Consider the following 27,306-nt stretch of genomic DNA (forward strand, 5'->3'; position numbering starts at 1 on the left):
GAGGCACTACTTTGTCCATAGGGGGCGCCAAGATCAACACAAACCAAAAGTGAACATACAGGAGCTTTAAAAAAAATGTAGTGAAACAGTTGGCAGTGTCAGATGGTGGTCGAGTTGTGGAAATAATAGAAGAAAATTGATGCAAGCCACTGAAGAATCCTTACAAGTCATATTTGGTCTAATGTGTTTTTCCAACTGTGCCAACTTTTTAAGCTAAATTATAGAAATGGTTCTTTTGATGTATTCCTGTTATGAAGTAATTTTTGAACATAATTTCTGTCAATGACATGGATGACAACATGAAACTTAAGACAAAGAGATAAGGCATCGATTACATAGCAATAAGATCAGGCCCTATAAAATCTATTTTTATGCCAGAAAGATTCTGACACACAAATGAGCTGTTTTTACATATATACTTTTGAAAAGGCTGCTCCTGAAATCTCCCATTAACTCGACTTCCTGTCAGCTAGCTAGCTAGCATTCTGGTTGACAGAAAGGTAGCTTCTGCCTGTCAAGCTATTTGTCAATCAAATGAGAAGTGCCAATCAGTGCACAGTGGGGTTTTCCTAATTATAATCAAAATGACTGTGGTACAAAAAAAAGTAATCCCTCATACAGTGAGAGGACATGAAGACATTTGCTAATGAGACATGTTTGGTTTTTTAACCAGGCTGTAAACCAGTTTATTTCTAGTGTAAAAAACGTCTTTTTAACACGTGTTGTGTACGGGGACTTATGGTGTTCCTGCAGCCAGCCTCAAGTGGACACTCGCAGTGTTGCAATTTTTTGCACTTCTGCTTTGCCTTCATTTTTGAGGACTGGAGGTTGCTGCTTGGTGCATAAGTAGCTACAGAAGAGGATTATGGCCATTTAAAAAAAAAAAATTGGTGTGCAGTTTTTGTTATTTCTAAGCAAAAAGTCTAACTTTAATCTAAGAATGCTATTGATCCTAACCTTACAAAGCAGATGGATACGCCCGTTTCCTTGTTTCTCACTGGCGAATCCATCTTGCAAAGCTCCCATCTGAACAGTTTGGGCCCGCTCAGAAAGTGACAGGACCAATCAGTGACGAGGGGCAGTAGTTCGGGCCCAGCAGAGTCGTGACGTATACAAGCAGCAGCAAGAGCTGGTGCAGTTATGGAGGAAGAGATTAGCGTGGATGCTGCTAAAGCACCAGTTTTATCAGAACTTGACAACATTTCTTTGTTAAAAGAAGATCAAAGAACAGCAGTGAGTTGATTTCTTTTCAAAAACGACAAAATTCGAGTACTTATAGTCGCCATATTTCACGTTATTCCTCAATAGCTGCGCACGCGCAGCTCGATAGCAGCTACATCACGTGTTTTGTTGCTCTTATTGGCCCGTAGAGATGTGATAGAACCTTCATCCAGTCACACTCCGAGTTTTTTTAAAATCCTCTGCCTTTTCTCAAACGTTTCTTATTGAAGCTTTCCCAGATGGATGTGTGAAACAAATCCATTTGGTGTGTCAGGTTATATTGATCCAACACCCATTCATAAATCAAAACTGGGGAGGGCTCATTCTCTGGGTTTTTCAGGGGCCCAGCCAATTCTGTGGGCGGGCCTAGTCATGGACATCCAGTCATCTTGTGCCCCTCCTCTTGCCTTTTGACAAGTTGGACCAGCTCCAGCCATAGACATAATAAAGAGTAGTTGACCGCTACTACCTATTGGCGCCACCTGCTCCACTCAGTGTAATCTGTTTGGCGGGCGCAATGAAGTGTCAGCGCATTTAAACAATCATAACTCGCTGAATACTAAACCGATTTTCATGCGTTTTTTTTTAACGTCATACATGTAGGTATGATACAGAACACATATTTTAATATTAATAGTGGGCTTAACAGTAATAGAATATTCTGATATGTGATATATGTGATGTATGATAGGTATTTTGCAAAACACACACTATATATAAATAAATTATATATGTGTGTGTATATATATATATATCTATACATAGATATATATTTATACACAAACACACACATATATATACACAAATACACATATACATTAACGCTCATATATGATAGAGAAGCAAAAGCAGATTGTGTACCACTCAGCTATTTTACTAAGTTGAGAAATGAAGAAACAATATATGGATGCATTATATATCAGATATAACACAATGGACAAAGTTATGTATCAGAAAAAAATGAAAATAGATAGATAGATAGATAGATAGATAGATAGATAGATAGATAGATAGATAGATAGATAGATTGATTGATTGATTGATTGATTGACTGATTTAGGGAAATCCTAAAAAATGTAAACTTTAAAGTTAAACACAAGAACATGACACCACCCTGCCCCAAACCATATTTACATATATTTACACAAAGTTGCTCATGAAAGTTTAAACCGCAGATTTGCACAGGAATACGCTGCACAGCGCTCTTGCATCTTGAATTCTCTGCTGCTTCAGTTTATGTTTACAGGATGACCGGACCAAGATGGCGGCCGTATTTCTTGCGCCAGAGCAGCCAATGCAGCATCTACTCTTTATTATGTCTATGGCTCCAGCCCACTGCAACCCCCACCAGTAGATGATGTGAAGATAATGGATGGACCCCTTTTGAATAAAAATGCCTAAAAATTCTACCCAACAAAAATATTCTAGAAAAATTAATTAAACAGCTTAATTTAAGAGAAGCCCATGTGTATTACTTCTTCTTGACTTGTGTGTATGACACAACATAGCCTACGGCGTAGGTGTATCTGAAGCTCATAGCAGATTTTTAAAAATTTAGATAAAAACTGAAAAAGGTCAATTTTTGTTTTGAAAAAGACCCCCACCCCATCCATTGGGCTGGCTGCTGGCCTGTTAGCCCCTGCCCCTTTTACTGCTTGAGTCTGCCACTGGGCCTCCGCAAGTAGTCTTACATAACAATCATAGTATTCAGATGATATTGCTGCCAGAGCTCACATGATGAGGCAGAGTATCGGGTTGCACATCTTTCATCAGGGCTGCTGAATAAATTTAAGCTCTAAATAAATATCCAGAGCTAGTTCTGCAGATATTTGGAGCTATCAAATCAATGACCTTCATGATTTTTATTATCTAAGGGACTTTGACCTCTACAGTGTAGATTAAATAAACTACTTCCTGAAATAATCATTGCACAGCCGATGACGTTTGCAGCAGGTTCAACCTCTTGTGATAGTTTCGGTGTAAGCATGGTCGATATGGCTTTAACATCCCATTTCCAGTAGTGGGCGTTCAGCCAGCCCGATCCAAACGGAGCAAGGGGGAGTCACAGGATTATACCAACCCAGAAGACAAATTCGGAGCATGGAAAACCCAGTAGGTCAGTGCTAAAATTAGCATCTGCTCCTTTAGCCACAGCAGCCAAACTGCGATGCTTTGAGTCATGTAAACCAGGGGATAAACTATCACAAGGGGCTGGGCAGTAAAGACATGTTTTCCATGGGTGACATTTAACGCCACACGTTGACTGGAGAAGCTGTGCGTAACGCAGTGACAGCACTGGATCTACACTGGCTGCTGCTGCTGCTGCGCAAAACATGAGTATTTGGTAGTTTTAGGAGACGCCATATGTGCTCTGTTCGGCATACAGCTTCCATGTGTGCACACCTCTGCAAATATGTCCTTTTTAACCATACCGAGCCAAGACGGGCTTTTTACCGCCATCAAGACAGGTAGGTCGCCAGAGGAGGCAGAAAGTAGGTCCCTGTCAGACAACGTGGATAATAATGATTCTGATGATGAAGACGATGACACCGGGAACGTCCGACTCATCCCAAGATGCTCACCGGTGCCCAGAAAGCGAGGCGCCTCTATCCACGACGAGACAGCCGAGTACATGCGGATCCATTTGGCGCTGTCTGCCGGAAAAAGAGTGTCATTCGCGGATACAACAGGTGGGGATCTGGTGGATGTGAAGGAATTTGTAGCGTTTGATTCAGACGATGAAGAGGACAGTGCAAGGTGGGAGGAAGAGGAGGCAAAGTATCGAAAGCCAGGAAGAGAACCGACCTACTCTGTGCTCCCAGAGTTTCACGCACCAGCCGAGAGTGCCCTGCTGCAGGCTGTGCGCACTAACAAAGTGGAGGTTGAGCAGATGTCTCCAGTGGAGGATGAGCCACTTGCCTTCTGTGGGGTAGTGCGTGTCTTCAACGTCTCCTTCCACAAAGCAGTTTACATCAGATCAACCATGGACAACTGGGCTACTTACTTTGATCACCCAGCAGAGTATGTCCAGGGATCCCATGATGGAGATACTGATCAGTTCTCCTTCAAGCTGTCTTTTGCACCACCTTACACCACACACGGCTCACGCATTGAGTTTGTGGTTCGCTATGAAACCTCTGAGGGTGATTTCTGGGCCAATAACTCCTCTATGAATTATGTGGTGACTCTGCTCTTGTCATATGAAGAGGATTCAATTCAAATAAACAGAGACATGCAACACATAAAAGGCATCCTGAAGCCTCCAAAAGCCTACAGGTAAATCTCATGGCATGCTTATGCTTTCATTTGTCACCTTGTTCTTTGTCAGTTGGTGTTTCTTTCTCTTCAGTCCACTAAAATAATATCACTATTAGGCCTTACGGAAGGGGTGCCCAAACTATGGCCCTGGGTCCAACTGCGGCCCATGATTCATTATGATTGACACACAGCAAACTCCAAAATAAAGGGAAATTTGGCCCACATGAAAGGGATACTTCAACATTTTGGCAAATTCACCCATTGCCATAATTCCTTTAGTCTTAGTAATAGGTTTGTTTTCTTTAGTTGTCGGTGCAAGCTGTTTCTAGATCTGGGGGGACAGTTAAACCAGCTGCACCGCTAACGCTATCTTAGCAGACGGAATTTTTGCTTTCCCTCATTCAAACTCATCAAATACACAATCCAACAACTCCAAAACACTCTTGTGGACAAGTTGTGGCCTGCACATTTACCACGCTATGAAATAATCATGGAACATTACGAGACGGAGATGCTTTAAAGTTAAATGCAACGCCGGAAGTACACTCCAGACATGTCTGCTGCACTGTGTCACTCCGCCCAGTGGTTTACTCAAGAAATAGTTCCGAGTATTTGCTTCATGTGTCATAATGTTACATAATTATACGTTATTATTTCATAGCGTGGTGAATGTGCAGGTCTCAACTTGTCCACGAGAGCGTTTTGGAGTTGTTGGATTGTGTATTTGATGAGTTTGATGAGGATGGTTTGATGGCAATGGGCAAATTTTCCAAAATGTGAAGTATCCCTTTAACTATGAAGCTTGTACTTAACTGTATTGTACCTCTTAGTTTTAACACTAGGCTGCTACTGTTAATTTTATTAACAAACAGTTTGACACAAAGAATTCATTTCCGTGCTTTTTCATGACTAAATCGGGCAAACTACCTCAATGGTTAATATTTTGACAGCTTGAACAATCATTATCTTTTGATTCATAGCACCCTGCTGAATAAAGACAAAGGAATCCTTTGAAAGGATTACAGCAGCAAATACACAAATTTTACTCATTTGCTCTGCTAGCTGCTCCATTTCAAGGTCCAATTTACAAAACACATGGCGCCAATCATCTTAAAGCACTATCACCCCCATAAGTGTTGAAGTTTTGTGCAAATTGCGCTTGTTGTGTGCCTTATTGAGGAGATGATCCACCAGCGTATACCCTTTTACACCCTGACCAGTGGTATCCAGGGCCGATTAGGACCGTCTTGAAATCTGATGGCCACCTGAAAATCCTTCACTGATAGGCTGTTTGCCTTATCAGCCATTAATAGAAAGCCTGTTTTTCTTGAAGCATATCTGATTGCTAAGCATGTTAACCTACACTGGATTGATTTTATTAACTGCTTCCCCTGTTTCAGACTGGGTGCGTGTTTGCAGTGTGACATACCAGATGCGTGTGTGCTGCATGTAGGCTGCATCCCCCTGCTGCCACAGCCCTGTCTTTCTTTTAAGGTTTACCTCATTAAAGCCCGCTACAAGTGGCTTGTTATTGAATGAATTTATGGAATGAGATATGAACATTTCTGCTGAAATTTACAGCTGATATTTTGCCTGTAAAAATCTGCATGTATCAGCTGTGAATATTGGCCGTACTAACAGATTTAGTGGAGTTTAGGCTGGACCAGCACACCTACTTCATCTTTTTTTTAATTCAGTCATCATTCCTAAGATTTAAAGTGTGCTCTAAGGACTGGAAGTTGGTTATTTGTTCATCAAACTTTCAACTGTGTGTCTGAAGTACAGCTGTTTTAGGCCCGAATGACATTAGGAAATCAACACCTGTACTTATGTCTGCTCAATTTTAAATATTGACATATTGGATATCAGCAAAAATCCAGTATTGTGCATCGTTAATATTTTGGCTGAGAAACATGCAGTAACTGAAGTTGTTGTATAGTGGTAGTAATAATGTATAGTTGTACAAACTGCTATGGCACACCAGTGTGCCTTGCCACACCATTTGAGAAATACTGCGCTAGATTTTGTCAACATGCATGCCAAAATGAAAATGAAGCTGTGATTCAGCTGTTTAGGGTTGCCATGCAACCAGTCTGAAATACTCAATACTATATATTTAAGAATGGAAGTGTCGTAATTTGCCAGCACAATGTTTTAGATATAGAAAAAATAAACATTCAAACATTACAGACTAAGCAGCATTTCATTAAAAAAAACAGAGAAAAGATTTCAGGTCTAATTCAGGATTAAATGAAGACCTGTTTTAGAAGTAGTTACACAAATGGTGGCTTGCTTTAGCTTCGATAGCTTTAGCTATAGCTACATTAGCTTTAGCTAAAACTAGCATAGCTATGTTAGCTATGTTATTAACGTTACTATTTAAGCCAATGTAGCTGAGTTAGCTTTAGCTAAAGCTAACATAGCTATGTTTGCTACATAATAAATGTTCTTACTTAAGCCAATGTAGCTGAGTTAGCTCTAACAACGTGAGCGATAGGAAACATAGTCAAAGCAGTACCCGTATAGCTTATGTAGCCACTTTGGGAGCTTAGTGTTAGCTACAGGGCTACGTTATCTACCTAGCTATGTTAGCTTACTAGCTAATGTGACTATGCAAGTTATGCTTGCTGCATTGGAATGTTTTCATGGAGGATGAGCTTTTTTGCTCCAGGCAGACAGTTCACTTGCTTAATTAAATGTTTTGTAATCAGGTTTTGCAGGTCAGGTTTCTAGCCTTTAACTTTTGGCTTCCTAACCATTCCCTTATTTAGTTTTTTTATTTAGTTTTAGTGTATATTTCTATTCTGTAAGAGACAGCATCTCAGATGAATGGAGTGTGAGAGGCCATCAGAGATGACCGGTCTGCAGCCAGACCCCTCTCCTAGTTGCAGGATACAAATGACATCAGCCCTCCTCCCAGGAGCCCTCCCTCCTGTTTGCACATGTGAATTGTGCAAAATATTTTTTGCTGAATTTGCTTTTTCGCATGGAAAATCTTGGGGGTGACTGGTAGGAAAAATTTAAGGTAAATTCTGGGGTGAAGAATTTGGCAGATTGCATCCACACATGCAGCTCATTCTGCAAAAAAAGTACTGGAATTTTTGCGGATGTGCAAGATCACTATTACATGGTTTATAAGTACTTACCTTGCTCTTGGAAAGGGCTGCCCAAGCATACTTAACCAGGGCAAACAGTTGGGATAAAGTCCCAGTGGCACCAGACATTGGGTCCGTGCAACAGCTGCAGAGCTACATTTGCACACTTATCCCCTGTAAGGTTTTGTGTAATGAGCATCCAGCTTTATTCAGTGGCTCTGCCTGGTTACTGCTGTGGCAGAATAAGAAGTAAAGCAGGATGTTAGCAAACACATGTTGTTGCATAATGACAGCACCAAGTTAACTGTTGGTAAAGCTTGCCAGGTTTTTCCTCTTTACACCCTGCTGTCTTCTCTTCCCTCTGCCAACGGAGATAGACGGGGTTCTTGAGAGATCACACATCCCCCTCAGAATGCCAATCATCCAGTGGTGCATGACAGCGATCAAAATAGGCAAAGGGCAGGTGTCGTTTTCAGGCCTGACGTTTCCCCGGCATGAGGTTTACCTCTGACCTTTCCAATCAGAGTCATGTGGAAGCTGAACAATTTCAATCGAAAAGATCGGCTTCATTCCCTCTGTGTGCTTGGAGATGCAAAAACCCACCCCTCCTCATTTTTCACTCCCCTTGGAGTCAAATAATCTCAGAGGGGAAGACTTAAGAAAGCAGGAGAGATCCCCAGAGATATGGAAGAACCACAAAAGTAGCAAACAAAGTGATAAATTTGTAATGTAGGTCATCTATGTTGTGCTGTATGGAGGCAGGAAGGGGCTAGATGGGTTGATAAGGGGGTGGATGAGTCACTGATTGAAAAGGAGGAGTTTAGGGAGTAGAGACTGTATCAGCACCCAAAGCACAGTAACCAGAACAGATTCATAAGTGCCTTTTTAGTTCACTGATAACTGGAGTTTAGTAGAAAAACAAGGCAGAGAGGAGTCAGGAATAGGGTAGTGTATAGAAAGTCTAGACAACAGCATGCACCAGTTACACTCACAGCAGGTTCAGCTTCTTCTCAGAAGAGCTGGTTTGATTTATATCTCACTGAAGTGTATCCCTCTGGTATATTTAGATATAGTACATTGACGCAGTGTCTGAGATCAGACTGGAAAATATGCTGTATTAATAATTCAGATACAAAGTAATGATTTTGCAGATATAAAACCTCAGTTTTAAACTTGTTTTTACATGAGCAGGTTTATTTAACCTGCTCCGTACCTCAAGATTTGGCTTAAGGTCTTGCTCACAATAGGAAACACAGTACTTAGTTTATGCTTTTTGATCAATAGGCATTGAGAAAGACAAAATGTAGTGTGAATTTAGAGGGTCTTATAGACTAACTCTCAAATTCCACATGCTCTGTCTACACAGCGATCTGCATGCAAAGCTCACTTCCTCTTTAATAGCCCCCTCTCAAGTCAATCTTTGCAATTCCACAGCATGCGCTCTGGCCTGTCTCTGGTGCGTGCCAGAAGCACCATTAGGCTCTGCTCAGATGGTGATACATGTCCAGTCTATTTTAATCTGAGGCTACTGCCAAATGTTTCAATCTGAGTTGAACAGATTGACCCAAAAAGGAAAGGAGAACGCACAAAGCATCCGGCCAACTTCAATATACAAAAACAATGCCTGGTATCAGCCCTGAGAAACCAATATCGTTTGATCCCTTCTATCAAGTAATGCAAAATGCAAAGTGGAGGTGTACAAATGGGTAATAGTGCAAGGTTGTCTTCACAGGAGCCTAAAGTGACAACCTGAGGGCAAAAAGTCAAACTCTCTCTGAAGCAGGTCAAATAAAATATCAGTCAATTTTGAATATCAACACACACTTTACCATCCTTTTCAATGCATTTATTTAGGTGGAACATACTGGACCATTTCTGCTACAGTATATTGTGTAACATATCAGTTTAAGCTAGCTTGCTGTTAGGAAGAAGGAGAATGCTAATGTTACCTTGGTCTGCCAGTGGGTTTTTATTTGTTTGCTAAAGAAAATACAAAACACATTGAGAATTCAGAAAGGCTTGCAGAACATATCTAATTGAAAAACTAGTTAGCCCCTGTAAAGTGGTTGGTCAAGAAAAAGCTGGGTCGGGTGGTTTCTGTGGTAGTTTGATTCATAGAAACCCTGATAGCAACCGATGAACAAAAGGCTCAATGACTTTTATTAATGAACTCCAGACTCCAATCAGTTAAACCTTTAGTCAGGAAAGGATTCTTGGGATTCGTGATGTTCCTAGGCATGTAATTTCCCATCTTACTGAAATGTAAAATATAACTGTGTTCAAGTCTAAAGTCAGATAAATATGTTCTATAAACCAACTAAACTCTGCAATAGTACACTTGAACTGTGCAAAGTTGTTTTGCAGAATTTAGCAAACATTACCAGTGCTAATGCCACCAGCCTTAAATCCTTTTTGGGGGTTAACATTCCTGAGCTGAATATAATAACTCGATACTCAGTAGTGTCGGATTATAATCTGACACAGCCTTCGGACAGGTATTTCTGGATAAAAACTGATAAAGTGCTAAAGCAGTTATTAGATGTTTATATTGGATAGAAGAGCATTGTGGCAGCAAGGTTGTTGCTATTAACAGCAACTACATTGGCTTCTAGAGGTAGGTGTTTGTGTAGCAGTTTAGATGGAGCGTTCAGCTGGGATTGTGGGCCTGAGCCAATAAAATATGTTAACAATTAGTTTAACCAACTTTTATTTGTTGTGCCAACGACAAAGGGATCTAGAGTTGACCATTTGGCTGGCTATTCACGAAAATCCCTACTTGGGATATTTCATTAACAAGCAAGGGATGGGCATAGTGCCTAGTTATCCTGACCTTTGACCTTTAAACAAAACAGAATGCAATGATGTGCAGCTCTCAAAAACCCATATTTTATTCACGATAAAAAACAAAAAACACATCAGATGTTGAAACATAGATATCCTACCATTTCATGAAAGATATTAGCTCATTTTGAATTTGATGGCAGCAACATGTCTCAAATAAGTAGTGACAGCGTCATGTTTACCATTGTGTAGCATTCACTCTTTTTTGAACAACAATCTGTAAACATCTGGGAAGTGAAGAGACAAGTTTTGGGAGTTTTGGGAGAGGAATGTTTTACCATTCTTGCCTGATATAGCATTCCTGTTAGATTTTTCATTTCATGGTGCTCCAAAAGTTTTCTATTGGTGAAAGGGATGGGCTGCAAAGCAATGCAGCTAAAACCCTACATAATAATCATGATAATCATAATAATAATAATAACAACAACAACAACAATTATAATAATAATAATAATTATTATTATTATTATCATTATAACTTTATTTCGATAGCACTTTTAAAAACAGTTGTTTTCAAAGTGCTTTACACACAGCAAGAGCAAAAACTCAGGGAAAAATAAACATCAACAATCAGAGCAGAATAGGAGCTCTGTAAAATCAAACAAGAAGGGAAGAACATAATGTGAACACAGAGGAAAAATTACAAAAATGAAAATGACATGAGTAGATCTCGAATGGCAGTTACAGTAGAAGATTATAAAATCTAAAATATAATGGAGTCAGTGAAAAATAATGATTCCTATGATAATATTCTAAAAGATGTCGTAGGATGTGGGAGAAGGAGAGAGTTAAATACATATATTCAAACAAACAATCAAACAAATACATGAAGATGATGATGATCATGACGACATCACATCAGTGGGGATAAAATAATATAAGATTCAAGACAGAAATGTAATAGAAATGAGAACAGGTAAGTGAAATTTAGTAGGTAAACACGAGATAATAAAGTAAATGAACATGAGATAAGAAAGAAGGGTGTAAAATTCTAAAAATAATAAGAGTAGGAGTGTAAATAAAAGAGAAGTAATAAAATAGATACATAGTTAGAAGGGACATCACATAAAAGCAAGTCTGTAAAAGTGAGTTTTAAGGAGTGATTTAAAAGATGTCACCAAATCTGCCACCCTTATCTCCTCAGGCAGGTCGTTCCAAAGTCGAGGAGCCCTGACAGCGAAAGCCCTGTCTCCTTTAGATTTCAGCCTCGACTTTGGAACGACCAGGAAGCCCCCGCCCAAGGATCTAAGGCTGTGCAGTGGCTCATAGGGGGTCAGCATTTCAGAAATGTAACCTGGTGCTAGACCCATATGAGCTTTAAAAGTGATCAGTGAAATCTTAAAATCAATTCTAAAAGAAACAGGAAGCCGGTGGAGGGAAGCGAGGATAGGGGTGATGTGATATCATCTGTTAAAACCAGTTAAAAGCCTAGCTGCTGTGTTCTGGACTAGTTGGAGGCAGGAGAGTGATTTATTTGTAATACCAGAAAGGAGTGAGTTGCAGTAGTCAAGGCGAGAGAAGATGAATGAATGGACAACTTTTTCAAGGTCAGCAGGGGGCAGTATGGATTTAATTTTGGATATGGATCTGATTTGGATGAAGCAGGACTGGACAATTTTCTTGATGTTTTCTTGATCAGACAAGAATGGGACAACATTCCTCTCCCAAAACTTCAGCAACTGGTCTCCTTACTTTCCAGATGTTCCCTCACTGTTGTTTAAAGAAGGGATGCTACACAATGGTAAATATGGCCCTGTCCCCACTTTTTTGACATGTGTTGCCACCATTAGATTCTAAATGAGCTAATATTTTTTCATGACATGGTAAAATGTCTCAGTTTGTGTTCTATTGTAAATAAAATATGGGTTTATAGGTTTTGCAAATCATTCCATTCTGTTTCTATTGATATTTTGCACAGTGCTCCAACTCTTTTGGAAACGGGGTTGTACAACATCCAGCTTTACATTTAAAGATCTGACCTTCCAATCCTGAGTCTGGTTTGAGAGGAAAATGCTGGCCTTGTGAACATAATGAATCCGTATTACTACTGAGGGCGCTGTGTCTGCTGTAGATAGCTTGATGACTTCAATGATCTTAAATGATAATAAGACTGCTGATGGATCTCAGTCAGATTTTGGATTGACCAGCTGGCCTGTAACATTAAGGGCTCAAAGCAGAAGGGGTTTGAAGATCTCTTCAGGTTATTTCCACTCTATTTGTGTAGCTCCTGTCACATGCTCTTTATACCTCTTGACCTGTATTTCATTTGGCATCCTTTGCAGGACTCTTGGCAATGTTGCACCACCCTCTTCTTTCAACAGGAGTGCCCCCTTACAGAAAAGTATCTGCGTTATTATTTTGGAGATGAGTCTCAGTGACATCATGGCTTTATTTTATCAGTTCTACCAACATAGGTGTATAAAAAGCATGGATTATGTGTTATTCTTCTAGCCGAGATCGCGGATTTCTCCTCCTAATTACTGTCATTACTGTGTTTGATGCACCAGCTTCGGTATTTCAACCTGACTGCTGCCAGCTTTTATTGTGCTTGCTCTTTTCAGTGACCCTTTACCCTTAGTCCACAGTGTCTCATTCAACAATTTCCCACCTTGCTGTCTATTTTAACAAACAGTAATGAGATCGGTCATCACTGAGGCTTATGGCTGTAAAACACCGTGTTTATCTGGTCTGACAGATCAGATTCACAAGAATACAAACGTGAAGTACAGTATAAAAAAACAGCCATGTTCAGTCAAATTCTAATTTAGCTCATTAACATCTGGGACACACTAAATGGACACTGAACTATCCATTAAAATCTCTAGTCCCAGGGTTCCTTCCCATTTTAACCAGTTGAAAATATCTGAGATTTAACTACAAACACAATTCCAAAAAAATTGGTGCACTTTGTAAGAAAACATTAAAACAAAATGCAATGGCTTTCACATCTCTTAAACCCATATTTTATTTACAGTAGAACATAAAAAAACATCAAATATTGAAACTGAGACATTTAATAGTTTCATGCAGTCACTTTGAATATGATGGCAGCAACACATATCAAAAAAGTAGGGATAGGGAAACAAAAAGCTGGAAAAGTAAGTGGTTCTCATGAGAACAGTTGCAGGAGCATTTTGCGGCTCATTAGGTTAACTGGCAGCAGGTTTGTCGCATGACAGGGAATAAAGGAGCATTTATTTTGTGCAGAGTCTCTCAGGTATAAAGATTGGCATGGGTACACCAGTCTGCAATAAAATGAAAAAATGTGGAAAGTTTTTAGAAAAATATTCCTCAATATAAAATTTCAAAGACTTTGAATATCCTACCACCTACGGTACAAAGTATCATGAAAAGATTCAGAGAATCTGGAGAAACATCTGTGTGCAAGGGTCAAGGCAGAGGTCAATATTGAACACTTGTGATCTTCAGGCCCTCAGGGGGCACTGCATTAAAAACAGGAATGATTCTGTGCTGGAAATCATTGCATGGGCTCAGGAATACTTTTCAGAAATCATAGTTTCAACACAGTTTGCCACTGTCCACAAATGCAAGTTGCAGCTGTATCATGCAGAGAAGAAGCCATATGTGAACACAATCCAGAAACACTGCCATCTTCTCTGTGCCTAAGCTCATTTAAAATGGACTGGAGCAAATTGGAAAACTGTTCTGTGGTCAGATTAATCAAAATTTGAAATTCTATTTGGAAACACGGACGCTGTGTCCTGCAGACTAAACAGGAGACGGACCATCCAGCTTGTTATGAGTGCACAGTTCAAACCCCTGCATATCTGATGGTATGAGGTTACATTAGTGCCGATGACGTGGGCAGCTTACACATCTAGAAAGGCTCTATCAATGCTGGAAAGTATATAGAGATTAGAGCAACGTATGCTTCCATCTAGACAGCATCTCTTTCAGGGAAATCATTTGGCACGTCACAAAACAAGAAATTCAGCAAAGAAGACCCGGGACTGCTGAGCACCTAGAGTCCTACGTCTGACAAGAATGGGACAATGGGACAACATTCCTCTCCCAAAACTCCAGCAGCTGGTCCCCTCGCTTCCCAGACATTTAAAGTCTGTTGTTAAAAGAAAAGGGGATGTTACACAAAGGTAAACATGACCCTGTCCCTACTTTTTTGAGATGTGATGCTGCCATCAAATCTGTAATGAGCTAATATTTTTTCACGAAAAGGTAAAAAAAATGTCTCAGTTTCAACATCTAATATGTTATGTTCTGTTGTGAATAAAATATGGGTTTATGAAACTTGCAAATGTTTGTATTCAGTTTTTATTTACAATTTATTCAGTGCCCCAACTTTTTTGGAATTGTGGTTCTAAATTTTTCATATTCAGTTGATTCAATCCTTTCTAAATCTTGTCAGAGTAAAGTTATGGTGAAAAACTTAGACGTCTGCATTCACACCTGTGGCTCAACCAGGTAAATTCAGGAGATTTTCAGGACCTTTGTGCTGGTGTGAAAGGGGCTTTAACAACCAAATAAAGGCCTATATTTAACCACAACACACTATCATGCCTTTAGTCTGGGAGAAAGTTTGCTTAACCAGAAGTAGTCCAACATTGGTTGCTGTGAGAGGGGGCTCTCTGATTGGTGGGTCACTAGACCAATCAGAGAGCCATCAAAAGGTCGGTTGGACATAATTTTAACAGACAGTGTCAGAGTTCAAGTTGTCCTTTCCTCTCAGGAAAGGCCACTTTAGTTTAACCTGATTCTTTTACTACATTGTTGGATAAAACACAATATAGTCTGACTAATCTTGAGGAGGATTTTTCCTCAAAGCCATCAGTTGCAGAGTGAATGAGTCCATTGTTTTATTTTGAAGACCACGCCTACTGTGTCGCCCATCATTTCCACTAGTATGACACAGAAGAGAGATGACTGTATACAATTTATTTTTAAATAACTTAAAGCATCTGTGGGAGTTTTAATGAGTTATGAATGTGATGGAAATTGATAGTGATGTCTAAATATGAACTACAAAGACAAGCAAGCAACTATAAGTGACAGAACTATTTCTATACAGTAATTTTCAATGAAACTGCTGCCAAAAGGGTTGGTGTAAAACAAAGCGGTTGACAGCATACTGAACAGTAACAGCCTAAGTGATACATTTGACTAGCAAAAGAAAGCAAGATCAAATTTCTTGTGCAGAAAACTCTACTAAGAACCAGATCAGCATAAAAACAGAAGCGTGTCCTAACAGAAAGTCAGCATCAGACATCGGTCGCTATCCACACAGCAAACATTAATCATTTGTTCTTTTTTGTGAATTTGTTTCTACATGCAAACAGTATGGCATCAGTATAACATAAGTTTTTATGTATTTTATTATGTTTTTATGTCCATTGTGGTTTTATGTTTTATTTGTTTTAGTCACTGTGCAGCACTTTAGTAAATGTAATGTTTTTCTTTTACATGTACTATATAAATAATGTGGATTGGATTGGATCTGGTGCTTTTGTTTTAAAGTGGAAAATTAAAAGTGTGGGCCTTCAAATTGATGAGAATTTGACAACAGTGAGAAGTTTTCTCCAGTGTTGGCAGAATTCAAAGCACCACAATTTTCATCCACATGGATTTTGCAATTTCTTTCTCACACACAATTAAATAGCATCGCCAGCAAACACAACTAGCAGCAAATAACAAAGATTCAGGGTCAGCTGGAGATTTGAAGGTAAGCCTGTGTCCTTTCCTAAAAAGGAAGTTAGGCACTAAAAACATCCTGCTTTTTCCGGTGATATAAGACAGTGGTTCCCAACCTTTTTCATTACAGCCCCCTTAGACCGGCACGCCCCCCAAAAAATGCATTTTTGTAAAAACTCAACATCAATTTTTATTATTTCATTGATAAAATCCTGAGAATGAACTACTGCAAATTTTCTTATCAAACGTGTGCTGTGTTAACTATTTAATTAGTGCTTTATCATGATTTTAGACAAAGCCTCAAGCCCCTCCTGTGATCTCTGCCCCTCCCCCAGGTTGGGAACCAAGGATTTAAGATGCTGTCTGGCAGTTTTCAAAGGGACAAGTTGGGGGATCCTCTCATGGCTCTTCTCTTACTTTGAGAGTGTGTGCAGTCTTCCAAACAAAACATTAATCATGCCAGAAATCATTGCATGGGGAATGACATGTAATCTGTCTGCAAGTTGACCTGACTTCCAAGTTAGTTGTGCAACTCAAAATTCTTCAGAATCATTTTGAAATCACACAATGTGCACCCAGCTTAAGATGCACCACTTACTCCACAAGGGGCGCCAAAAATGACACCAACCAAAAGTTCTTCACTGGTGCATTCACAGTTTTTAGGCCTCATATTTGGGCAGTTGTCATGTGGTTCTTATGCAGCATTTCTCTTTGTAGATTAAAGAAAACAAACACTAGAGAGTTTTGGTCCTAGATTATGTTAAGTAATTTTGATCTGTTTTTAATGGTTAACATCTTTTTCTTTTAGTATGGAGGACATCCTTGATACAGAAGAGGAGCAGGAAAAGAAAAAAGGTGAGGAATGAGTGCTCCCGAGATATGAAAAGACACTTTGACATATTGATTTAGTGTAAAGAGTTAAATTATAAACAAGGAAGTAGTGCAGAATAATACATGTCAACATTAGGATGCAGCCGTCAAATATTTCATGCACCAGACATAGCATGAAACTAAGTCTTGAAAAAGTATGCCTAAAAAGACAAAACCTACCTTTCCCATATTTGACTCTGATTAGGTCTAGATAAAATTACCTTGTGCAGCAAATTTGATTATTTGCCCTAAATTTTAGAAGTTGTAATCCTGTCTCCAGAATTGATATACAGATGCTTTTATAATTTGATTTCTCTGTAAATCGGTTAGGTTATGTAATGTGCTGTAGATATTGAAAAATGTGAATTTGGAAGGTAATTTTTGTCTTGTCAGACTAATCAGGCTCTCACAGCTTTATTGTCTGTTTCATATCCGCAGAAGAAGCAGAGATCCCCAAGCCAGAACTTGTCAAACCAGCCCCTCTCTGCCCAGTCATAATACAGCCCGAGATCGACATCGAGGTAAGGCTGACAAAAAACAAAAGAAGTGAGGTAGAGGAACAGCTGCTGATTTAATAAATTAACGAACAGGAAGTTTCATCTGGTTTATACTCCTTATGAACTTTCCACGACCTGCAAAAGCCAAAACAGAAAATCACATTAAGTTCTTCGCCGACACACATTCAAGATAATAACTTTTTGGCTAATGTTCAGATTATCTTGATTTGCATGCAGCTGTTGACACATTTCCCATTTAACAAGTAAGCAGCAGAAGTGCTTTATCCCTTTATGTGTCAAATAAAACATAACAAATATCTCTGTTCAACTTTTAAAGCTTATCATCTCTGGCTTCGTTGTTTATATTGTTCACAGCTCATTGAAGCTTCAGCCACAACCTAGGTAACGTCTCGCTTCTCCTCGCTGTAGCATGGCCTCTGTATGTCGGCATCGTATTGTTTTCATAAAAGATGCATGCTGCTCTTGTTTATGCATCTTCTGTCTTGTGTCCATTTTATCTGGATTCATGTCGACTTCAGTCTTAAGTTCTTTAGAAGCCCAAGAGTCTTTCCAACCATGTCAAATTATGTCTTATACTGTCTGTGTCAGGGACGGGCAACTAGGGAACAATACGACAATTAAGATTAGGCTACTGAGACTTCAATGAAAAGAACCACTACAAAGCTTTTAGCTGATTTTTTTATATCAACAGTAATATTTTGAAACTCAAATGCTAAATAATGCTTAATATTAATAAGCTAAACACAATATTGAAGCCTGCTTAAGTCACTTTAAATGCACTGATCAGTGGATTTGCGAATTTTATGGTATATTTTTCTTACTATTCATTTTTAAAAATTTAATAATTCTTCATTAAAGTTATACAGAGATCATTTCAGCTGATTAAATCTGCAAATTTCTTGCAAAGAACAAAATATGTACCAGTCATAGATTTCTATGCTTCAAATAGCTCTGTTTTTCATGTTGTAATGGATTTATGCAAAGTGCTGGTCACTCAAGATCAAATCTTTCATGGAAGATTTGTCTTTTTTTAAACTTGTTTCAAATTCATCAATGTTTAAAATTATTATTATTTTGTTGATTATCAAAAATTTTAAATTGTGGCCCACAATGAGTGAGGAAGGGGACTGCATGTGGCCTGTGGGCCACCAGTTGCCCACCCCTGTTCTATGTAGTCAATGTTTGAGGTAAAGACCAAACTCCATGACTCTATGTGTTGTTGTGAAAGCATTTTTAAAGTAATGCATTCACATTTTTAGGTTAAAAAACACTGATTTTCAGAGGTAAATATTGAACCCACCCTTAGATCTATGTGTAAAACACAAACAGCACCCTCTGCTGTTGAAAAACAAAGTCATTTCAGAAGTGCAGGAAACTGCGGTCCAATTGAAGCCGTCTGCAAAAGCCCAAAAAGTCTCCCTCAGAACACTTTTTTTAAAATCCTTTTCATACAGCAGAAATTAACAGGTTTATGGACTGGTGCTGTGGCAGTTTTTGTCTGAATAGTTTACATCTTTATAGTTTCACTTTGTCCAGATTTGATTTTTTAAGTTTTACTTTCAAAACTATCACTTTTTATTAGAATAAGGCAAAGGCCTGTTTCAGACTGGGTGCGTGTTTGCAGTGTTACAGCAGCCTCACGGCTTAATTCTCATTACGGTTTACATGTTCACAAGTAAGGGCTTTCAAACTGTCTGCATGAGCATGACATCTCACGCCTAGAATCAAGAGGGATCTGGCTGCAGACCATAAATATCTGACGGCCCTGCTCATAGAGCATCCATGTGAGACAGCGTCTCTGTCAGAACGGAAATAGACACTTAAACTTCTGCTTAGGGTCAGGGGAAGAGTTAAGATACCAAAAGTTAAAAACCTGACCTGCAAAACCTTAATACAAAACGTTTAATACAGGAAAAAGCCTGTTCTTCATGGAAACATCCTATCGCAGCAAACGTAGCTTACATAGCTCCGTTAACAACTTGGCTATGTAGCTAATGTAGCTAACGTAGCCAAAGGTAAACTGACAAAGCAAAAACATAAGTTACGTAGCTACATTAACTTAAGTTACAGCTGCTACACTTTATGTTGCTAGAGCTAACTCAGCTACACTGGTTAATGTAGTTATGTTTATTGTGTAGTTAGTGTAGCTATGTCATTTTAGCTAAAGCTAACAAAGCTAAAGCAAGGCACCATTCGTATGACTACTTCTGTAATGGGCTGATACATAATTTAATGCCAGATTAGACCTCTGACCTGTATTCTGTTTGATTTATGAAATGTCTCTTAGTCCTTAATGTTTGCTATGTGCATATTTTGAATGTAATGTAGACTTTGTTCATGAATTAAGTTGATTTGTTTTTTTAATCTTAAATTGGAAAAACGATGCACTGGCAAATTACTGCACTTCCATCATGACAGAGACAAGTATCTAAGATGTTCTGTGAGAGGGGCTGTCAGGGATGTACGGTTTGCAGCCAGACTGTCTTGCTAGAATCTGGAGAACAGAAGCCTCGCCAATTTTTTGCAACTCTCGGCCTAAACAGACAAGAAAATATTACATAGAGAGTCATATTCACCTCATTTTAGCAGATACATATGTCCACATTGGCAGAATATGTTTTCAATCTGTTTCTTGATAACCCTGTTGAAGACCACAAGCCAAAATGCATCAGTCTAATAAAGTTGTTCTCTAAACTTGTCAATTATAAGGGTTGCACTTTCAGTTTGTGCTTTTCAAAGCAAAAGCCTGGTTTAATTTTAGTGTTGATGGGGAGAAACATGCTTAATTTGAACATAATTCTTTAATTGTGAAATATTCCTGGCATGGTTAGTCTGACACAGGCGCAAGAGTTAAACACTTGTATGGGTGTGGCTAACATCAATGGGAGAGAGACTTGGGCATATCTCTGACCACTGTACAGTGGGAGACTATTCTTAAAAACACAACAGCCTTATCTAAATGTGTAAGATATCAAATGATTAAAATTAAATTAAAATTTTACATAGGTCTTATATCACACCAACCAGATTAAAGAAAAACAATAATTCCCTCTCACATTTGTGCTGGCATGGCTGTGGCGAGGCAGGAACACTGATCCACTTCTTGTGGCACTGTTATAAATAAGTATGGGTGTGGCTGATCAAACTGGCAGGCGGGTGTATTGTAGCTGTTAGCCTGGGTGCTTAAGGCCTGCCTCAGCTGTACCTCTTTGCCTGTTTTGAGATTGACCAAAAGTTGAGTTTGAGTTATACTTTTGCACTGAATTTGTACCATAGCATACGTCATAGGTTAACATAGCCATGAATCTGCATAGAGACTTACTCATGTAGCCAGACATGCACTTTGTTTAAAACTAAACTTCTTGTTGCTACAAATACCAGTTAAAAAAGAAACAGACCACAAGCCCTGTGATAAGAGGAACGGGTGATTGCCAGTCTGTCTCCAGGCGCATTGTGTGAGCTCCAGAGTGAGATAGAGGTGGCAATGGCAAACCAGTTTGTCAAATCTACTTGGCAACAATGGAAAGTATAGTAGGTGAATTCTTTTAAACATGTCTTTGCAGAGAACTTAGTTTTTCACTTCTGCACTGGCTTCATTTTTCAGCCATGAGCTTGATGTTTGTAGTGGCAATTTTCTGATTTTACTTCACATAAAAAATCATAAATTTGGCATAAAGTCATGAGGCATAGAATTCCCCCCAAGAAATTGCATAACAAACATTTAAAGCTCTATTTTAGTGATTATTTGCTTAAAAGGTGATACTATTTCACAGCTAGCTTTCCATCTAGAAACCCTGAGAATAACATGATTTTAGGGCTTCATAGATTCAAATGTATCTAACACAATCTCAGCATTAGCCTCTCTGTTATTTTTGTTTTATGTGCCTTGCTCTTGCTCTTTCTCCTCTGGGTGTTTTTATCTGTCTTTTGTTGTTTTTATTGTTATGATTTTATCTCGATTTGACCTTGGATGTTTGTCACAGCAGCCTCACAGCAGGCAGAGCCTTTTCAGGGTTCAGGCTGTTTTATTTTTTTGAATAAAATCAAGTGAAAATGAAAATAAGGTCCTTTTAGGGACATAAATTATTCCAGTCCTTGGCATACAAAGGAAAAACAATCATTGACTTGTGCAGTATGTGGAAATATGTGAATGTGGGCATAGAAAAATAATAAAATAGATTTTTCTCCTCTTTTGGATATATCCAGACTTGCTTCTAGCACTTTTTTCCTCATAGAAAAGGAAGTTAAAGCATTAAAATGTGCACTTTTCTTTTGAAAGATGTGAGTCATTCCTATCATACTGTTCCTGTTTTGTTTGCATTTTCCTCACAATTACAGTGTCAGCATGGGATCCATCTCACAGAAAAGCATTAGTATGCAGCCAAATGCTTTTCTTCTCTGTGTGCAATGTAAATGTAGAATACAAATCTCTCCGATCTTTGTCTTTATACTCTCCTAGCTGTCACTGTTGTCTTGCTGTTTCACTTTAACAGATTGCAGTTCACCCATCTGGTCCTTCTGTCCCACCCAACCAGGAGCTTCCATCTGTTGATGGCACACCGTCCACTCACTCTGTGTCCTCAGGTGAACAATCCCCCCGTACGTCTTCTGAAACCTTGATTCAAACTGATTCATCCTCTGTGCCATGTGCCGGCGAACCAGTCCGGCCAAATATGTCACAACCTTTACCCAGACTCCTCTGTAAATCAGGCGAACAAACGTCAGAGCAGCAAAGTATTCCCTCAGCTCTGCAACAAGAGTCCGGGCGTGGATCAGACAGCTCCCATGGCAGTGAAGAGGAAATCCCTCCCTCAGAGGCCTCATGTTTGCATCCTCCTACAGCAGAGACAAATCTGAGGCCAACAGCAGGAGAGGACGGGTCAAAAGACAGCCCAGAAAGTAGCCCATGTCTTGAACTTCCCGCTGAGTGCGTCTCTCTCTTTGAGCAAGAAGTTGCAGAGGGATTGAGCGAACTTGTTGCAGGTTTATCAGACGGCTCCAGCAGGTCCGACTCGCTTCACGAAGCCAGTACACCTGCCCTTCTCTCCCCTGTGGCAGAGACTCAGGCATCTCCGGGAGCAGAAGGTGGAGCCGTACCACCACCTGAACTCACAGAGAACCCCTCAGTGAGTGCAGGTGTCACTGAGGTGAGCCAAAACTCAGCTCTTCAGTCTGTCTCTGCCTGGGAAGAGAAGGAAGATAAAACCCAGATTTCCCCTGACACGTTATTAGAGGATTCACCAAACACGCTGTCAGAGGTTTCCGAGCCGCAGACTGAGCGTGACGCTAACACGAATCTGATGCCATCCATCGTCTTTATAAGTGGAGTTGTCTCTCTTTTGATAGTGTTGCAGGAACCCGGCGCCCTCTTCTTCATTGGACTATTTTTGGTCTTGTACCGTTTGTAAAAAACGCCACAAAAGTTCACTCGCTCAGAGATCTGTTCTCAAGTGCCTTTTCATGAAGCCAAAATAAGCAAAAAGAAAAAAATATAAGCCTCCTGTTAATGTTGTGTACTGGTGTGTGGGTTTTAATTTAAAAAGTGCATTTGGTATAATTTCAGAAGTTAAATGCAAAGTCCAAAGCACAGAAAAGTAATGAAATACATATTTTCATGCATTTTGTCAAAAAGGTGTAAACCGGTAGAGTAGATGATGATAATTCTCCCCCTTCTACCGCAGCATTGTGAGTACTAAAGCACAAAGATGTTCGTAAGCTGTCTGTGATTGCTTTTTGTCGTTTCGTAGAGGTGGTGCAATATTCTCTTTGATCAAATCTGTGCTAAAATGCACTTTTTTTTCTGTTTGTTTTGTATTGTCAGTGTAGCTGAAGTTGCTGTCTATAACCACACTGCCATGTGTTTAACTGTTGTGAATTCCACATTTTCATGTCTTTAGTGATAGACAGCAAACATTACCATAAAGACACTCACAACAGATGGAGTTTTGTTTACACATGCAAGCAGAAGACATGGTTATGTGAAGTGCTTTTGCCTTAATGCCAAATATTAAGAAAACCTGATGTGGAATAAAGATTTATTTTAAAACAGTCACTGCCTGAGGATGAGAAAAATGGAGAAGTGTTTGGTGTGATATTGTAATGTGATCATTAGATGACACCAGCCTTTCACTTTTGCACATAAAATAACACAATTCACCACATTGGCATGAAAGCCATACTCCTCTGAGGTTAACAGACTTTGGGAAGCCCAGTCTAGCTACAATACATGGACAAAAGTATTTGGTCACCTGACCATTACACCAACAAGGACTGTAATGACACTGTGTTCAAATACATGTAAGTTAATGGAGTTTTGGACTGTTTCTGTGTGATTTTGTACCCATTCATTCCATAAAGCATTTATGAGGTCAGACACTGATGTTGGACAAGAAGGCCGGGCTTGCAATCTCTGTTCCAGTTCATCACAAAGGTGCCCGCTGGGGTTGAGGACACGGTTCTTTGTGGGCCAGTCAAGTTCTTCCGCACTGAACTCATCAAACCTTGTCTTTACTGGGGCACTGGCATGTTGGAATAAAAAAGAGCTTTCCCCAAACTGTCGCCTAACAGTTGACGGCATAGCATTGTCCAAAATGTCTTGGTATGCTGAAGCATTAAGATTGCCCTGCACTGGAGATAAGGGGCCTAGCCCAAACCCTAAAAAACAGCCTCATACTATTATCTGTCCTCCAACAAACTTCACAGTTGCCACAATACTACAGTCAGGCAAGTAACGTTCTCCTGGCATTGGCCAAACCCAGACTCACCCACTACAAAGCTGATTAGAGCCAGGCTCAGGTGGCTGACATTGACCAGGGGGGGTAACGCTAAAGCACAGATAAAATCTGTATGTGTTGATAAAATTAAATGGCATCTGGGGAGAGCCCATTCAGTGGGCCCCTGCTATTTATGTGGGCTGGTCTAAAGACTACTGACTACAGACTACAGCTAATGTTTGCATTTAGCTAATTCCTAGTTAATATCGCAATAAGCTAAGACCTAGCTGATTACCTTTGTGAACATGTTGTATGATATAAAAGGTGTAAACACATGAAAAACTATGACATTTATTTGATAGCTTGTTAGCAGGGCTAATATTAGCATTCAGCCACTTCCTAGGTAATATAACCTTTAGCAAAGTACAACATAAGTTATTAGTACCTCTTGAAAACACTGGCCAGCAACCTCTTTAACTATTGATCTTATTAGTATTATGTTGATGAGGATTATTCCTTTTTTTTTTCAAAAAGAAAAAATATCCCCCTTCCTATTTTGATAAATAAAATACTTTGTAATTGCACTTTATGTAAATGTGACACAAGTGCTACTGATTCAGCTAGCACTTAAGTAAAACAAGATAGCTAAAAGCAAATGACACAATGCTGAGTGATACAAGAGTAGCCTACTGCTAAATATGTTTTTGTCTAATCAAAATTGCCTATATTTGTATTGATATGGAATTGGATTGCAAGATATCTTACGATATAATACAGCACCTTGCCTATAGCATCATGCACAAGAATCAAAAGATGTACAGGCATGTCCAAAATACTCATACCTCTGTACTAAATTATGATTATTTTGAGTGCATGACCACACAAAGTGGATTCACACTGTGAAGTATACACAAATACTACTTGCACACTCAAATTGTCCAAGAATAGCATGTGGAAGAAAGGACACTTTGCACCCCCACTGAATGCCATATTGATACTGTTAGCATGCTAGTGCACAATCAACGTTGGCATTTGCTAGTTAGCTAATGTGCTATTAGCAACGGCAGCATTTTTCAATCAAGAAAAATACATTCAAGGCCAAATAAGTTTGTTTTCTTTAAGAATATTATGTCAACATGAAATACCAATTACATGAATCAAATAGTGAGAGAAAATAGCCATCAAATTTATAGTTGCCTTATGTCTGTTTCCAACTTGCTCAAAATTGCCTATTTTAGTTTTGTTTAGCTTAGTTGGTTATTGATGCGTCTGTCAAAGCGTGCATGCCCAAACAGCTGACGTGCAGAAGAGCACGTAGCTGGTAGCCGAAGCTTGCATTGCAAACTAGTGCCAGACACAGAGGCTTTCTGGGGGGAAAAATAAAAACCAGCATTGTTTGTTGTCCCATTTTTTACCATAAACTCAAGCATGTTATGCTTAAAGGGGCAACGCATGTTGAAGTCTCTGGAGGCTAATGCCACTACAATAGCCAAGTTCGTTATACAACCCAACTCCAAAAATGCTGAAATAACCTTTTAAGTTCATAGCATTCAAAGCCTAAAACATTTGGCTTCCCAGCCTCTGTACAACATCAGAGGGAAATGGCCTCTATGTGAATGTGGTAAATTGCAAGTCTTCCTGTAGAGTCTTTCTCCTAAGCCCATGCATTTGTGTTTGCACATAAAAATGTACAGCACTACTTTCCTGACCTCACAGACAGACTGAGGCACTGAATGATGTGTTTGAAGTGATGAGAGTTTGTTGCAGTTGTATTGCCATTAAAACACAGTGCTATACCCTGCATGGCTTTGTGTCTTTGTTTATTTCTTGTTCTTTTTCATCCCCTCTGCCAGACTAATGTGCATGTCAGCTTCATGCACAGTAATGGCCCTGCAGTGCAGAGCCGAGCGTTTTAGAGAGACTGACTGACACACCACAAAAATAACATCAGAGCCTTTAGCGCCTCTGTCTCTGGAGCGCACTCAGCTCCACTTGAAGTGGAAATACACAGAGAGCAACCTGAGCTGCAGATAGGAGCCAAAGGTCATGCATTGCATGGAAGTCATGGTGTCATACTATAGTGCACTACACAGTATCCATTGTAAGCTAATATCAGTGTTTGAGATCTGACAATTCTGTGGAGACCTCCACAGATGATACATGATGAGCTGAGTATTATAGGCTGATATCTTAAACATAATATCTAGGGAAGCTTTTAAGTGTGTTTTTCCAGCTTAATCCATCTTCTATACCTGGTTTAACTTTAAACACCCCCTCACATGTCAGGTATGCACTGGATTATGTGGATTACATGTTAGACCTAAAACAACATCATTAATCAGAGCACACTTAGTTGCACAGACTCGTGCAGGAAAAAAAGTGGGAGCAATTTAATTTGTGTGATGGTCACATAGCTCGAGTGTTGAATGTATTAAAACTTTAAGCAGACTTAAAACTGACCCAAGGAGGATAATCAGTAGGAATCCTATGACACATATTAGTTTTGAAATGATGTCTTCTTTTATGAAATACACTGCAGACAGATGTGTTAAGCTGTGCTTTCCATAGAGATTGTGTGAGAGTTGTGACATTACTACCAAACAGAAGTTTAAGTTGGTAGTTTCTTACTGTCTTCATAATTATAGGTCTAATGGCGTTTTTTGCTCACAAGAAAACTTTACTGTGAGGGGGAGCAGCTTGTACTTAAATAACTTGTTTGATGGCATTAGTCCACCGATGCTTACTATTTTAATCTAGTATAACAGCATCTTTTGTCCAAATTTTGAAAGTTAGAAGCATTTGTTTCACTCCAACTTTTCTTAGAGAGACATCTGTTTAGTTTATCCCTCCAGCCCACACTGTCCAACAAAATCTGTCATTAGGAAAACATTTCCTGAGGACAAACACTTAAAAAAATTACATTTTTATCCCTTAAAATGAATCAAAAAACACTTGCTTCAGAGTATTTTGCTCATCTAGTAATACAGAAATGCAAAAATGCCCTGAAATGTACCAAATGAAACATTTGACTTTACAATAGACCATTACTTCTTTTGGATTCGTGTTCGAGGGTACTCTACTAAAAGAAGACACTGTCCTCTTTTAACTACGACCTTTCTGCAGTTG

The 27,306-nt window shown here is 39.3% G+C and overlaps 1 protein-coding gene across 2 annotated transcripts; it reads left to right on the forward strand.

Moving 5' to 3' along the window:
- The first annotated feature begins 3,266 nt into the window (after positions 1–3,266).
- si:ch211-167b20.8 (protein phosphatase 1 regulatory subunit 3A) lies at positions 3,267–25,981 on the forward strand. Of its 2 annotated transcripts, XM_041800452.1 has the most exons (5): positions 3,268–4,497; positions 16,888–16,934; positions 17,388–17,470; positions 17,822–17,848; positions 21,961–22,094. In XM_041800452.1, exons 1-4 carry the CDS (start codon positions 3,635–3,637, stop codon positions 17,846–17,848), a joined length of 1,020 nt encoding a protein of 339 aa, XP_041656386.1. In that variant the 5' UTR covers positions 3,268–3,634; the 3' UTR covers positions 21,961–22,094. The 2 variants fall into 2 exon arrangements, with proteins under 2 accessions (XP_041656385.1, XP_041656386.1); XM_041800451.1 differs by lacking the exon at positions 17,822–17,848 and having other exon boundaries at positions 3,267–4,497; positions 21,961–25,981.
- Positions 25,982–27,306: the final 1,325 nt, after the last annotated feature.

Source organism: Cheilinus undulatus, linkage group 11, assembly GCF_018320785.1.
Source record: "Cheilinus undulatus linkage group 11, ASM1832078v1, whole genome shotgun sequence".
Classification (NCBI taxonomy): domain Eukaryota; kingdom Metazoa; phylum Chordata; class Actinopteri; order Labriformes; family Labridae; genus Cheilinus; species Cheilinus undulatus.

What these genes read in the sequence shown, in the direction of transcription:
- si:ch211-167b20.8 (XM_041800451.1), top strand. Translation starts at nt 3,635, where the DNA reads ATGTCCTTTTTAACCATACCGAGCCAAGACGGGCTTTTTACCGCCATC. An exon ending in AAGCCTCCAAAAGCCTACAG is followed by an intron (nt 4,498 to 16,887) that starts GTAAATCTCATG and finishes TTTTTCTTTTAG; the next exon opens with TATGGAGGACATCCTTGATA. An exon ending in GGAGCAGGAAAAGAAAAAAG is followed by an intron (nt 16,935 to 17,387) that starts GTGAGGAATGAG and finishes TCATATCCGCAG; the next exon opens with AAGAAGCAGAGATCCCCAAG.